The sequence below is a fragment of the Pongo pygmaeus genome, chromosome 10, assembly GCF_028885625.2.
Source record: "Pongo pygmaeus isolate AG05252 chromosome 10, NHGRI_mPonPyg2-v2.0_pri, whole genome shotgun sequence".
In the NCBI taxonomy this organism is placed as follows: Eukaryota; Metazoa; Chordata; class Mammalia; order Primates; family Hominidae; genus Pongo; species Pongo pygmaeus.
This window is the reverse complement of record NC_072383.2, coordinates 9,315,539-9,330,597: the sequence shown is the minus strand read 5'-3', so window position 1 is coordinate 9,330,597 and position 15,059 is coordinate 9,315,539. Positions and strand designations below refer to the sequence as shown.

Here is a 15,059-nt window from a genome sequence, read left to right as displayed (position 1 = left end):
ATCACCAACAGCAGAGACCAAAGGTAGATAAATCCATGAAGATGGCCAGGAGCAGTGGCTCACGTCTGTAATCCCAGCACTTTGGGAGACCAAGGCAGGTGGATCACCTGAGGTCAGGAGTTTGAGACCAGCCTGACAAACATGGAGAAACCCCGTCTCTACTGAAAATACAAAATTAGCTGGGCATGGTGGTGCACACATGTAATCCCAGCTACTCAGGAGGCTGAGGCAGGAGAATTGCTTGAACCTGAGAGGTGGAGGTTGCGGTGAGCTGAGATTGTGCCACTGCACTCCAGCCTGGGCAACAAGAGCAAAACTCCGTCAAAAAAAAAAAAAAAAAAAAGAAATCCACAAAGATGAGGAAAAACCAGCACAAAAAGGCTGAAAATTCCCTAAAGCAGAATGCCTCTTCTCCTCGAAAGGATCACAACTCCTCCCCAGCAAGGGAACAAAACTGGACAGAGAATGAGTTTGATGAATTGACAGAAGTTGGCTTCAGAAGGTGGGTAATAACAAATTCCTCTGAGCTAAAGGAACATGTTCTAACCCAATGCAAGGAAGCTAAGAACCTTGATAAAAAGTTAGAGGAATTGCTAACTAGAATAACCAGTTTAGAGAACAGAAATGACCTAATGGAGCTGAAAAACACATCATGAAAACTTTGTGAAGCATACACAGGTGTCAATAGCCGAATTGATCAAGTGGAAGAAAGGATATGAGAGATCGAAGATCAACTTAATGAAATAAAGCTTGAAGACAAGATTAGAGAAAAAAGAATGAAAAGGCATGAGCAAACCCTCCAAGAAATATGGGACTATGCGAAAAGACCGAACCTATGTTTGATTGGTGTACCTGAAAGTGATGGCAAGAGTGGAACCAAGTCGGAAAACACACTTCAGTATATTATCCAGGAGAACTTCCCCAACATAGCAGGACAGGCCAACATTCAAATTTAGGAAATACAGAGAACACCACAAAGATACTCCTTGAGAAGAGCAACTCCAAGACACATAATTTTCAGATTCACCAAGGTTGAAATGAAGGCAAAAATGTTAAGGGCAGCCAGAGAGAAAGGTCAGGTTAACCCCAAAGGGAAGCCCATCAGATTAACAGCAGATCTCTTTGCAGAAACCCTACAAGCCAGAAGAGAGTGGGGGCCAATATTCAACATTCTTAAAGAAAAGAATTTTTAACCCAGAATTTCATATCCAGCCAAACTGAGCTTCATTAGTGAAGGAGAAATAAAATCCTTTACAGGCAAGCAAATGCTGAGGGATTTTGTCACCACTAGGCCTGCCTTACAAGAGTTCCTGAAGGAAGCACTAAACATGTAAAGGAACAACCGGTACCAGCCACTACACAAACAACCAAAATATGAAGATCATTGACACTATGAAGAAACTGCATCAACTAATGGGCAAAATAACGAGCTAGCATCAATCATAATGACAGGATCAAATTCACACATAACAATGTTGATGTTTAATGTAAATGGGCTAAATGCCCCAATTAAAAGACATAGACTGGCAAATTGGATGAAGAGTCAAGACCCATCAGAGTGCTGTATTCAGGTGACACATCTCATGTGCAAAGACACACATAGGCTCAAAATAAAGGGGTGGAGGAAGATTTACCAAGCAAATGGAAAGAAAAAAAAAAGCAGGGGTTGCAATCCTAGTCTCTGATAAAACAGACTTTAAACCAACAAAGATAAAAAAAGACAAAGAAGGGCATTACTTAATGATAACAAGATCAATGCAACAAGAAGAGCTAACTATCCTGAATATATATGCACCCAATACAGGAACACCCAGATTCATAAAGCAAGTTCTTAAAGACCTACAAAGAGACTTAAACTCCCACACAATAATATTGGGAGACTTTAACACCCCACTGTCGATATTAGACAGATTAACAAGACAAAAAATTAACAATGATATTCAGGACTTGAACTCAGCTCTGGACTAAGCTAACCTAATAGACATCTACAGAACTCTCCAACCCAAATCAACAGAATATACATTCTCCTCAGTACCACATCACACTTATTCTAAAATTGACCACACAATTGGAAGTAAAGCACTCCTTAGCAAATGCAGAAGAATGGAAATCATAACAAACAGCCTATCAGACCGTAGTGCAGTCAAATTGGAACCCAGGATTAAGAAATTCACTCAAAACCACACAACTACATGGGAACTGAACAATCTGCTCCTGAATGACTACTGGGTAAATAATGAAATTAAGACAGAAATAAAGAAGTTCTTTGAAACCAATGAGAACAAAGACACAATGTACCAGAATTTCTGGGACACAGCTAAAGGAGTGTTTAGACGGAAATTTATTGCACTAAATGCCCACAGGCGAAAGTGGGAAAGATCTAAAATCGACACCCTAACATCACAATTAAAAGAACTAGAGAAGCAAGAGCAAACACATTCAAAAGCTAGCAGAAGGCAAGAAATAACTAAGATCAGAGCCGAACTGAAGGAGATAGAGACATAAAAAACCCTTCGAAAAATCAATGAATCCAGGAGCTGGTTTTTTGAAAAGATCAACAAAATAGTCCGCTAGCAAGACTAATAAAGAAGAACAGAGAGCAGAATCAAATAGACACAATAAAAAATGATAAAGGGGATATCACCACTCATCCCACAGAAATACAAACTACCATCAGAGAATACTATAAACACCTCTACCCAAATAAACTAGAAAATCTAGAAGAAATGGATAAATTCCTGGACACATACACCCTCCCAAGACTAAAACAGAAAGAAGTTGAATCCCTGAATAGACCAATAACAAGTTCTGAATTTGAGGCAGTAATTAATAGCCTACCAACCAAAAAAAGTCCAGGACCAGACAGATTCACAGCTGGATTCTACCAGAGGTACAAAGAGGAGCTGGTACCATTCCTTCTGAAACTATTCCAATCAATAGAAAAAGACGGAACCCTCCCTAACTCATTTTATGAGGCCAGCATCATCGTGATACCAAAAACTGGCAGAGACACACACAAAAAAGAAAATTTCACGCCAATATCCCTGATGAACATCGATGCAAAAATCCTTAATAAAATACTGGCAAACCGAATCCAGCAGCACATCAAACTTGACTTGGCAAACCGAATCCAGCAGCACATCTACCACGATCAAGTCAGTTTCATCCCTGGGATGCAAGGCTGGTTCAACATACACAAATCAATAAATGTAATCCATCACATAAACAGAACCAATGACAAAAAACACAAGATTATCTCAATAGATGCAGAAAAGGCCTTTGATAAAGTTCAACACTCCTCCATGCTAAAAACTCTCAATATACTAGGTATTGATGGAACTTATCTCAAAATAATAAGAGCTATTTCTAACAAACCCACAGCCAATATCATACTGAATGGGCAAAAATTGGAAGCATTCCCTTTGAAAACTGGCACAAGACAAGGATGGCTTCTTTTACCACTTCTATTCAACAGAGTATTGTAAGCTCTGGCCAGGGCAATCAGGCAAGAGAAAGAAATAAGAGTATTCAATTAGGAAAAGAGGAAGTCAAATTGTCTCTGTTTGCAGATGACATTATTGTATATTTAGAAAACTCTATCATCTCAGCTCAAAAACTCCTTAAGCTAATAAGCAACTTTAGCAAAGTCTCAGGATACAAAATCAACGTGCAAAAATCACAAGCATTCCTATACACCAATAACAGAGAGCCAAATCATGAGCAAACTCCCATTCACAATTGCTTCAAAGAGAATAAAATACGTCGGAATACAACTTACAAGGGATGTGAATGACCTCTTCAAGGAGAACTACAAACCACTGCTCAAGGAAATAAGAGAGGACACAAACAAATGGAAAGACATTCCATGTTCATGGATAGGAAGAATCAACATCATGAAAGTGGCCATACTGCCCAAAGTAACTTATAGATACAATGCTATTCCCATCAAGCTAACATTGACTTTCTTCACAGAATTAGAAAAAAACTACTTTAAATTTTATATGGAACTAAAAAAGAGCCATATGGTCAAGACATTCCTAAGCAAAAAGAACAAAGCTGGATGGCCAGGTGAGGTGGCTCACACCTGTAATCTTGGTACTTTTGGAGGCTGAGGTGGGTGGATCACCTGAGGTCAAGAGTTTGAGATTATCCTGGCCAACATTGTGAAACAGTGTCTCTACTAAAAATACAAAAATTAGCTGGGCTTGGTGGCTCACACCTGTAGTCCCAGCTACTTGGGAGGCTGAGGCAGGAGAATCACTTAAACCTGGGAGGCGGAGGTTGCAATGAGCCAAGATCACACCACTGCACTCCAGCCTGGCAACAGAGTGATACTCTGTCTCAAAAAAAAAAAAAAAAACAACAACAACAAAGCTGGAGACATCACACATCATGCTACCTGACTTCAAACTATACCACAAGGCTATAGTAACCAAAACAGCATGGTACTGGTACCAAAACAGATAGATATATAGACCAATGGAACAGAACAGTGGCCTCAGAAATAACACCACACATCTACAACCATTTGATCTTTGACAAACCTGATGAAAACAAGCAATGGGGAAAGGATTCCCTATGTAATAAATGGTGTTGAGAAAACTGGCTACCCATATGCAGAAAACTGAAACTGGACTCCTTCCTTACACCTTATACAAAAATTAACTCAAGATGGATTAAAGATTTAAATGTTAGACCTAAAACCATAAAAACCCTGGAACAAAACCTAGGCAATACCATTCAGGACATAGGCATGGGCAAATACTTTATGACTAAAACACCAAAAGCAATTGCAACAAAAGCCAAAATTGACAAATGGGATCTAATTAAACTAAAGAGCTTCTGCACAGCGAAAGAAACTATCATCAGAGTGAACAGGCAACCTACAGAATGGGAGAAAAATTTTGCAATCTATCCATCTGACAAACAGCTAATATCCAGAATCTATAAGGAATTTAAATAAATTTACAAGAAAAAGCAAACAACCCTATCAAAAAGTGGGCGAAGGATATGAACAGACACTTCTTAAAAGAAGACATTTACGCAGCCAACAAACATATGAAAAAAAGCTCATCATCACTGGTCATTAGAGAAACCCAAATCAAAACCACAATGAGATACCATCTCACGCCAGTTAAAATGGCGATCATTAAAAAGTCAGGAAACAACAGATGCTGGAGAGGATGTGGAGAAACAGGAACACTTTTACACTGTTGGTGGGAGTGTAAATTAGTTCAACCACTGTGGAAGACAGTGTGGCCATTCCTCAAAGATCTAGAACCAGAAATACCATTTGACCCAGCAATTGCATTACTGGGTATATACCCAAAGGATTATAAATCATTCTACTATAAAGTCACCTGCACACATATATTTATTGCAGCACTATTCACAATAACAAAGACCTGGAACCAACCCAAATGACCATCAATGTTAGACTGGATAAAGAAAATGTGGCACATATACACCATGGAATACTATGCAGCCATAAAAAAGAATGAGTTGTGTGTCCCTTTGCAGGGACATGGATGAAACTGGAAACCATCATTATCTGCAAACTAACACAGGAACAGAAAACCAAACACCACATGTTCTCACTCAGAAGTAGAAGTTGAACAACGAGAACATATGGGCACAGGGAGGGGAACATCACACACCGGGGCCTGTCGGGGGTTGGGGCAAGGGGAGGGATAGCATTAAGAGAAATACCTAATGTAGATGACAGGTTGATGGGTGCAGCAAACCACCATAACACATGTATACCTATGTAACAAACCTGCACATTCTGCACATGTATCCCAGAACTTAAAATATAATAAGAAAAAAATGAACAGTTTTACTTGTTCCTTTCCAAAACAAAACAAAACAAAAAAAAAAACTAAAAAAAGAAATTACCCCAAAATCTGATGGCTTGAAATAGCATTTATAATAAATAAATAAATAAATATAATTTACATTTTAAAAGTAAAAACCATAAAATATGCTCATAATAGCAGTTTAAAAACAAAAAAACTAAAAGAAGCAAAATGTTATTTTATTTTATTTTTTGTTTTTCAATACTCCATTGCTATCAGTATACAAAAAATATTATTTTTAATGAAATGACATGTATTTTTTTGTTTACATTGTATTTTAGTGACTTAGATATATGACTTCTACATGCCTATTTCAACCTTTTTAATTAAAATATATCTTTGCCTAAAGCATTCAACTCAATTTTAGTCAGTACCATTGTTTTAGATTTCCTCCAGAAAATAAAATTTATGGTAACTAGCTATTTAAATGTTGTTACAGTGCTGGTTTCAGCTACTAAATAAAGGTTTCAAAACCCTATACAGATTAAAAATGACCTTGACCTCTGTAATTGTGTTGTTGTTATATTCTTCTATTAGATATACCTATGGTGAACCTGTGGACGGGAAGGTCCAACTTAGTGTGTGCAGAGAATCTACGGCTTATCATTCATGTGCTCATCTTATCAGTTCACTCTGTAAAAATTTTACCATTCAGGTAAGAGGTATATCAGCAAAATTATAAATAGGTTTGCATTAACCTTTTATCCTCACCTTCCATTTACCTTCCTTTCTTCTTTTTTCCCTCTTTACAGTTAAAATATATACTTTTATTCTATATTTCTATTCGTATTTGTAAATTTTATATTCCTCTTTTGTCATGCTAAGTTTCATTTTCTACTGACTGACAAAAAGCAAATTATAGTATCAGAAACTGAGTAGTAAATTTCGATTCGTAATTAAAAATGCATTTGGTTTCATATCAAAATCTACACCCTATCAATTTACTGGGAACATATGTCCTGTTCTTTATTTTATACTTTGTGGATTTAGTCAGGGAGATATGATTATGTTTCTGTGTATTCAAGAGTATTAGATGCATAATTATTTTCCTCTCAAACTATTCTCACTGGAAATAAGTGTATATAGGAGCTCCAGATGGGGAACCCTATCAGTCAGGTTCTTAACCACTAAAGAGAAGAATCAACTTTTCCAAACTGACAAAGGAGGAATTTCCTAAAAGATCTACTTGGAAGGTTTGAGAACCAACATTCAGAAAATGGACACAAACAGGCTGGTCTAGGATGTAGCAAGGCTTTCAGCTATAATCATGCCAGATCTGACTGGCTAATATGCAACTGCCAGCTGCAATCCCCATACTATAGTGTGATACCATTTATCCACACACATGTATGCACACACACACACGTGCACACACACACAGAGTCATATATTCCTGTCCTGTTTAGAGAATACTTTAGGTTGGAAATAATTAAGAACCTTCTAATTCTTAAATTAAAAAAAAATTTGGACAATAAACACTAACAATAGTAACAATTGTAATAATTGCTAACATTTAATGGATGCTTATTGTGTGTCAGTCACTGAGCTAAGTAGTTTATGTGCATTTGATTCTCAAAACAAATAGTACCCTATGAGGGGGTACTATTATCACCCCCTTACTGATGAGTGGATTAAAGCAGAAAGAGGTAAAATACATTGCTCGAGATCATGGGTGTAGCAAAAATAGATCATAAATATATGTCAATACATATATATTTTTAGACAGTCTCGCTGTGTCGCCCATGCTGGAGTGCAGTGGCACGATATTGGCTTACTGCAACCTCTGCCTCCCAGGTTCAAGCAATTCTCGTGCCTCAACCTCCCAAGAAGCTGGGACTACAGGCGTGCATCACCACGCCCAACTAATTTTCTATTTTTAGTAGAGACGGGGTTTCACCATGTTGGCCAGCCTGATCTTGAACTCCTGATCTCATGTGATCTGCCCGCTTCGGTCTCCCAAAGTGCTGGGATTACAGGCGTGAGCCACTGCACCCCAACCAAGATCATATAAATATTTAAATAACTAGTGGGGCTGTATCTTTAGGGATATCAGGGATACAAAAATTTTCTCCACAAATTCATTCAACAGATAAATATTGAGGTCTTTTAATATGCAAGAATAATTTTATTTAGAAGCTCCATTGTTGAGCAAGACAGATCAGGTACCTCTCCTCATGGGTTTTGCACTTTATGAAGCAGTCATAATCTTTAAAGATGCACACTCTAGAAGAGACTAAACCAATATAAGCCAAGTACACAGGATAGGTAGATCCCAGAAAGCATTATCGAAGAAGGCTATATTATATAGATGCCCTTCAGCAGATTTGAGAGATCTGGAAATCTAAAATGTACATGTAGGGTGGGAAGGGGTGAGGAGCAAAAAAACTACCTATTGGATACTATGCTTATTACCTGGATAGTGAAATAATCTGTACACCAAACCCCCATGACACACAATTTACCTATATAACAAACCTGCACAGGTACCCTTGAACCTAAAATAAAAGTTAAAAAAAAATCAAATGCACATGTAAAGCAGGAGTGTGGACTAAATAATTTATCTAATTATTTACCTTTAGTATAATGGAAATTTTTCTAGACCTTTAAGCTTCTGGAAATGGTTCTAGACCTTCTTATAGTTTCAAGGACCCCCTGAAGTGGCACATGATTTTGACATCTCACCCACATCTTGAGGACTAGAATTCCTCATATCATCATAAGATGAAAGAGTAGAACAAGAACTCAGTTTTTCCCCAATATAATAGTCCAGGAACCTATGAGCACAATTTATCCCACATTTTAAAAATATTTGACAATTCCTCCTGTTTAATTTTGGTTACTGATTGTGACACTTTAAAAATTTCACTTAGTGAGACATTGTCACTTGACACTGAGAGAAATTTAAACTAATCTAATTTAAAAATCTACACCTACTGAATGTTTACTAAGTGCCAGGCCCTGTGCTAAACACTTTCCAGTTATTATCTAATGTAATACAATTCTACAAGCTCTTTATTAAGATTTCATTTTGTATGAAGTAATAAGTGGTAAAGCCAGGGTTCAAATTCTGGTGTTTGACTGTAAAGCCTGTGTTCCTAACTGCTGTGTAAATAGTCACATAAATGTCCAAGGCATGGTAACTAAATAATATAAAACTCAGTTTCAAAACTGTAAAAGAATATGGCTGAAGTTACCAAAATTGCAAATATCATGTGTGAATACATGTGACTAGCGATGGATGTGTTTATTATCTTGTATAATAACAAAATAATGTCACCATGAAGAGTTTTTTTAAACAAAATATTGTAAGAGTTAGTATTTATTAAAAATTCAAATGTAGTTATAGGTAAATACATGAACTAAAAATATAATTATAGAAACACAATGGATTATTTTAAAAAACTAAAACTTGGGCAATACAATATTCTTAAAGTTGCTTCAGTGAGGTCACACATTTTCCCTATTATAGCTATTTCTTACAGTCTTCTCTTAAAATATAACTTTTTTATTTTTCTTTTCAGTTAGGGAAAGATGGCTGTGTCTCCAAGTTTATTAACACAGATGCTTTTGAGTTAAATCGGGAAGGATACTGGAGTTTCCTCAAAGTGCATGCTCTTGTTACAGAAGACGGAACAGGTAATGCTCTCTTTAAGAAGCCAGACCTCAATGGATATCACTGTCTCATTCGAATTGTTACCTGATTGCCAACTATACAATGTTAATACAATCATTTTTTCCCTGAGGGCTTTTCATTGGGTTCATCTGATTCAAATTCTGAATGTTTCATATATCAACCAAAATTTTCACACACATGTTGATGGATGGTAAAGTATTAAATTCAAATAAGGCTACAATAGAAGAATGCCAATTTATTGATTTATAATGGGAGTATCTGGTTTTAGATATAAGCATATTCCTTTTCCTTAATCATTCCACAGTTAAATATAATTGAGACATGTAATTGTCGATTATAAAATTTTTTTGGTGAGCATAGAATTAGAACATGGGAAGTAAAATAGTTTGGGGAGAATATTTTACTAAGCCTCTGAAAATAAATCCAGTGAAAAATCTTTATGTCATCCAGGAAAATCTTTCTCCCTCCCCCCTCCCTCCCTCCCTCCCTCCCTCCCTTCCTTCCTTCCTTCTTTTTTTTCTCGGAGTTTCACTCTTGTTGCCCAGGCTGGAGTGCAGTGACGCAATCTTAGCTCACTGCGACCTCCGCCCCCCAGGTTCAAGCGATTCTTCCGCCTCAGCCTCCCCAGTAGCTGGGATTACAGGCGCCCACCATCAAGCCCGACTACGTTTTTGCATTTTTAATAGAGAGACGGGGTTTCATCATGTTGTCCAGGCTAGTCGCAAACTCCTGACCTCAGGTGATCCTCCCGCCTTGGCCTCCCAAAGTGCGGGGATTACAGGCGTGAGCCACCGTGCCCGGCCAATAATATTTCTAATGACTAATTTCTTGTATCTCCTGGACCTAATACCCCTTCTTCCTAAAGCACAAAATGCTAAGTCTTAATCCTTGAAATGCTTTTTTCTGTGCTGACCACTTTGTGTTAATATAGTACTTTTAAACTTATGCATATGTAACTGATATTTCAGCAAAATTTCTGTTCATGAAATATTAAATTACTAGTGTACTTATATCAGTCTTCAAAGTTTTAGAGGTATCTGTCACATCCAGAGGAAATTCAAGTATTAAACAAACATTTAATTGATAATTAAGTATATTTGTCATACTGAACTAAATAAATAATAAAAGAATAGCCAGGCACAGTGGCTCACACCTATAACCCCAGCACCTGGGGAGGCTGAGGCAGAAGAATTATTTGAGCCTAGGAGTTTGAGACCATCCTCGGTGGCAACATAGTGAGACCCCGTCTCTACAAACAATACAAAATTAGCTGGGTGTTGTGTCATGCAGCCATAGTCCCAGCTACTCAGGAGGCTAAGGTGGGAGGATCACTTGAGCCCAGGAGGTTGGGGCTGCAGTGAGCCATGATCGCACCACTGCACTCCAGCCTGGGCAACATAATGAGACCCCATCTCAAGAAAAAAAAAAAGAAAAAGAAAGAGAGAGAAAGAGAGAGAGAGAGAGAGAGAGAGAGAGAAAAGAAAGAAGGAAAGAAAGAGAGAAAAAGAAAGAAAGAGAGAAAGAAGGGAAAGAAAGAGAAAGAAGAAGAAGGAAGGAAGGAAAGGAAGGAAGGAGGGAAGGGCTTGCTACATGATAACATGTCCATATTTATATGAGAAATAATGTAGCAATTAAAAATACAAGTTTTTATAAGGTTTTACAAAAACTTTATAAAATAATAAAAAAATGTAAAACTACATATACATTTGCACATATTGAGTGTATGTGTGCATGTACACATATACACACACAATCTCAAACATATTAATATAAATGATAAATATAAAGAGAAATAGAACTTGTGGGAAAAAGCCTAAAATGCTAATTTTGGTTCTCTTGGAGATATCTGATATTTGGTAATTTGTATTTTCTTTTTTAAGCATTTCCATTTTTAATAATACACATATATTACAATTCTTACTATTAATAAATTAAAGCATATGTTTTAGGCAAGCAGAGAGTAAAAGAAATGTTGTTAAACAATCACTTAGGAATAATGAGAAATCGACGTTTACTAATCCATCATGAAGAAATGGTAAGTGAATTGGATATTTTATAAAAAGCAGCAACACCAGTTGGCACAAGCATTTTGTGCCGTCTTGATTAACTTTCTTTATAAAAGACATCTGAAGTACCTATATATTAAAACTGCTTAGGAAAGGGAAGGGAAACTATTAGAAGGAATGGTGAGCTTTTGTGGTTTTTTTTTTTCAGAAGCTCTGTTTGGCTGTTTTTGGAAGTGACATTTTCTCAATAATACTTTATTGACTGCAGGTGTACAGCTTACAGGCTCCAAGTACATATACATAGACTCATCAGTGGTGAAGATTAGTTTTGAGAATATGGATATGTCCTACAAACAGGGACTCCCTTATTTTGGCCAGGTAAGAGAAGCAATCATTTTTTTACATACCTTATTCATTTATTCATTTGTTCTTTCATTTATCTATTAATCTTCCAACAGCTATTCCCTAAGAAATTACTATGTAGGAATCTCTGTGCTAAGCACTGTAGGGTGAACTACACTGTTGATTTTCATAGATCTGTCCTGGTGTATACGTTTTATCAAGTTGTAACTGTTAATAGTATCCCACTTCACTCTAAAAATGTCCAAGTTTGGACAATAAATTATATAGTCTACATCAGTATTAGGAATAAAATGGTGATGTAGAGAGGCACCTTTATCACTGCTTTTATGGAGTTTATAGTATAATAGAGATAATAAACATTAAACAGATAATTTTACAAAGAATTTTTTATTGTAGTTGTGATAGGTGCTCTGCCAGTGAAATACTGACCATTTAACTACTCTGCATCAGGAACTGGCAAACCACAGCCCGCAGGCAAATCAAACAGAGGCCTGCCTTGATACAGCCAGTGAACTATGAGTGGTTTTAACATTTTTAAAAGATTATTTAAAAAATAACAAAATATATGAGAGAGAGACCATGGTGTTTTACAAAAGAAGTTTGCTAAAATCTGGACTAAATGATCAGGGAAAGTTTCCCTGAGGAAGTAATATTTAAGTTGACACAAGAACACTAAAAAAGAAGTACAAAAGTGGGTAGCCTGGCTTACATCTTACAGAGCACTGGTTCTCAAACTGGCATCAGCATCACCTAAAGGACTTGTTGAAACAAATTTCAGTAAAAGTCATTTAATGAACAAATTTATATTGAAATACAGCTTTGGCAGATAGATAAATTTGATATATGTTCACTTCACTTACTGAATAGTGGTGGATAATGTTAACATAATTTTTTCTAATCTTTCTCTTTGCTTTGTACATTTTTGCTTTATATATTTCCATGTTTTGTTACTAAATGTATAAAACTGAGAGATATTATACCTTCAAAGAATATAAAATTTTTCCTGAATATAAAATAATTTTATCTGACTTGAGAATTCTGCATTTCCTCCCTCTTATGTTGTTGTTACCCAAGATGATTTCTTGGGTTCCCATTTGTCTCTTGTATCTTTTCTGTGCTATTTAAAAGTGTTTTCTGTGTAAAGATCATTTTGTGTGAAAATGTTATATTTTAGCTTCCTTTCTGAACTTAATCTTCTGAGGTTTTTGTTATTAGTTAGTTAGTTTTATTCGATTGGCAAAGATCTCCAAATTGAATATTAGAGATGATAGTAGACTTCCTGGGTGTATTTTGCATATTTTGGGGAATGCTTTTTAAAACTTAATCCATAAACCTACTAAGTAACTGGAGCATTTTGTGAGATATACTTTATCAAGTCAAAAAATTTTCCTTTTTTAGTTTACTAAGAATTTTCTATAATGTGTTAGTTTCTATATCTAGATATTTCTTATTAAATTTAGGTTTTAAAATAGAGGGCATAAAAATATGTTCACTTATGATTTGAAAAAATAAATCTATCATAATTTATTTCCCCTTTTTTATTCCTAGTTGTGTTTGTGTTTTTTTCCCATTAGTTTTTGGATTTGTTAATTATCTTTATTTTTAATGTTATTTTAAATGATTTTCATTTCATCATTTATTTTTATTATATTTTTTCTTCTACCTCTTTTGTTTCTTTTTCTTAGCATCTTGTTATAAATACTTACGTTAAACTTCCATGTTTTCAAATTTATACAATTTTTCCTAAATACTACTTTCCTCCTCACAGGTGTTTTTCTATACTATTTTTATTTTTTAAATTATGAAAAAATGCACATATCAAATTTACAATCTTAACAATTTTTAAGTTCAAATCATTTTTGATGATTTCATTATTTTTATTTTTACCTAAGAATTACTTACAGTTTTAAATTTTCTTCTCTAGTATGTGTGATTATGGTTGTATATTTTTAAAAAAGTAATTTTTTCTTTTGCAGTAACAGCTACAATTTACTGAGCACTTACTAGGTCTTAAATATTTGCTAAATACATATACAGTACTCACAATAGCCCCAGGAAATGATAGATGTATTTAAGTTTTGGATCAATGATTAATGATTAGCTGAGTAGAAAGCTCTTTTCTACCCTACAATAAGCTAGACATTAGAGACCGACATTCCAATTAATATAATTAACCCTGAATTTATAGAACTGTTTTCTCATAATAATGCACATCTACTGCTAAATGACTACTCTCAAAGTTGCTTTCTTTTTCACGTTCAAAGAAAATTACTTTTGCTTTCCTCTGACTTTTACAATAGAATACTCTTCAGTGCTACCATAGAATATATTAGGAAATTCTTTGAAATATAAATCAATTTAAGCCCTATAATCAGAGCTTCTCTTCTTGCTGAACTGCTTTGCAGGGTGGAAATGGCATACATATACAAAATAATACTCTGCTGAAACACACAACACTGACTCCCAAGAATATTGATTACTTACTATTTGTCGAACACTGTTACATGCTACCAATGTTAGATGAATCAGGAATCCCTTTTCAGTAACTATGGTTCTTGGAGTCCTGGATAACTTAAAAAAATAGAAACCAGTCTGGCTAAAGAAATTTAAAAGTTCTGTAACTCTCAGCTGGATACCTTGGGAACTAGAATATGGATAGGTCCCACTCAGTTCCCAGGAGAACATTATGAAAAAGTTTATATACATCCGACATCCTCTGCAATATCTCAAAACTCTCTCCTAGTTCCAGCATCCTCCCATCACCACAAATATCAAGAATATTAATCAAGGAGGGACAAGCCTGCCACTATATCCTTCACTCACAATTCCAAAGATGTTTGTCCTGGAAATTCTGTCTTATTTTCATGAGCTCTTAGCATATCGTGATAGCATGACATCTTCACATCAATTATACTGCTTGGGTAGCATCAATAATAGTTCAAACAAATAGCAACAATTTATATACTTCACATCAACTAGGGGAAAGGTGACAAACATTGTAAGACAGCTTGAAGCACAGGTTATCACCAAGGTCTGTGTTTGGGAGATAAAACATACAAGATAAACAGAGGACTAACATTGACTAATTCTGGAGAAACATGGGAAGAAATATAAACAGCTTAGCAGAGAGAAAACAGTTCACTGATTTATAATAAAATCTATTCACAACACTTACTTGTAGTTACTTTTATGGTAGATAAT

At 35.6% G+C, this 15,059-nt stretch overlaps 1 protein-coding gene across 1 annotated transcript in view; it reads left to right on the top strand.

The window, feature by feature from the left end:
• LOC129009923 (ovostatin-like) overlaps window positions 1-15,059 on the top strand; it is an 84,374-nt gene that overhangs the window by 21,481 nt on the left and 47,834 nt on the right. Inside the window, exons 8-10 of the mRNA XM_054443513.2 lie at window positions 6,393-6,510; window positions 9,377-9,491; window positions 11,764-11,873. Coding sequence (XP_054299488.2) covers window positions 6,393-6,510; window positions 9,377-9,491; window positions 11,764-11,873 — 343 coding nt within the window. The remainder of the gene's footprint in view (window positions 1-6,392; window positions 6,511-9,376; window positions 9,492-11,763; window positions 11,874-15,059) is intronic.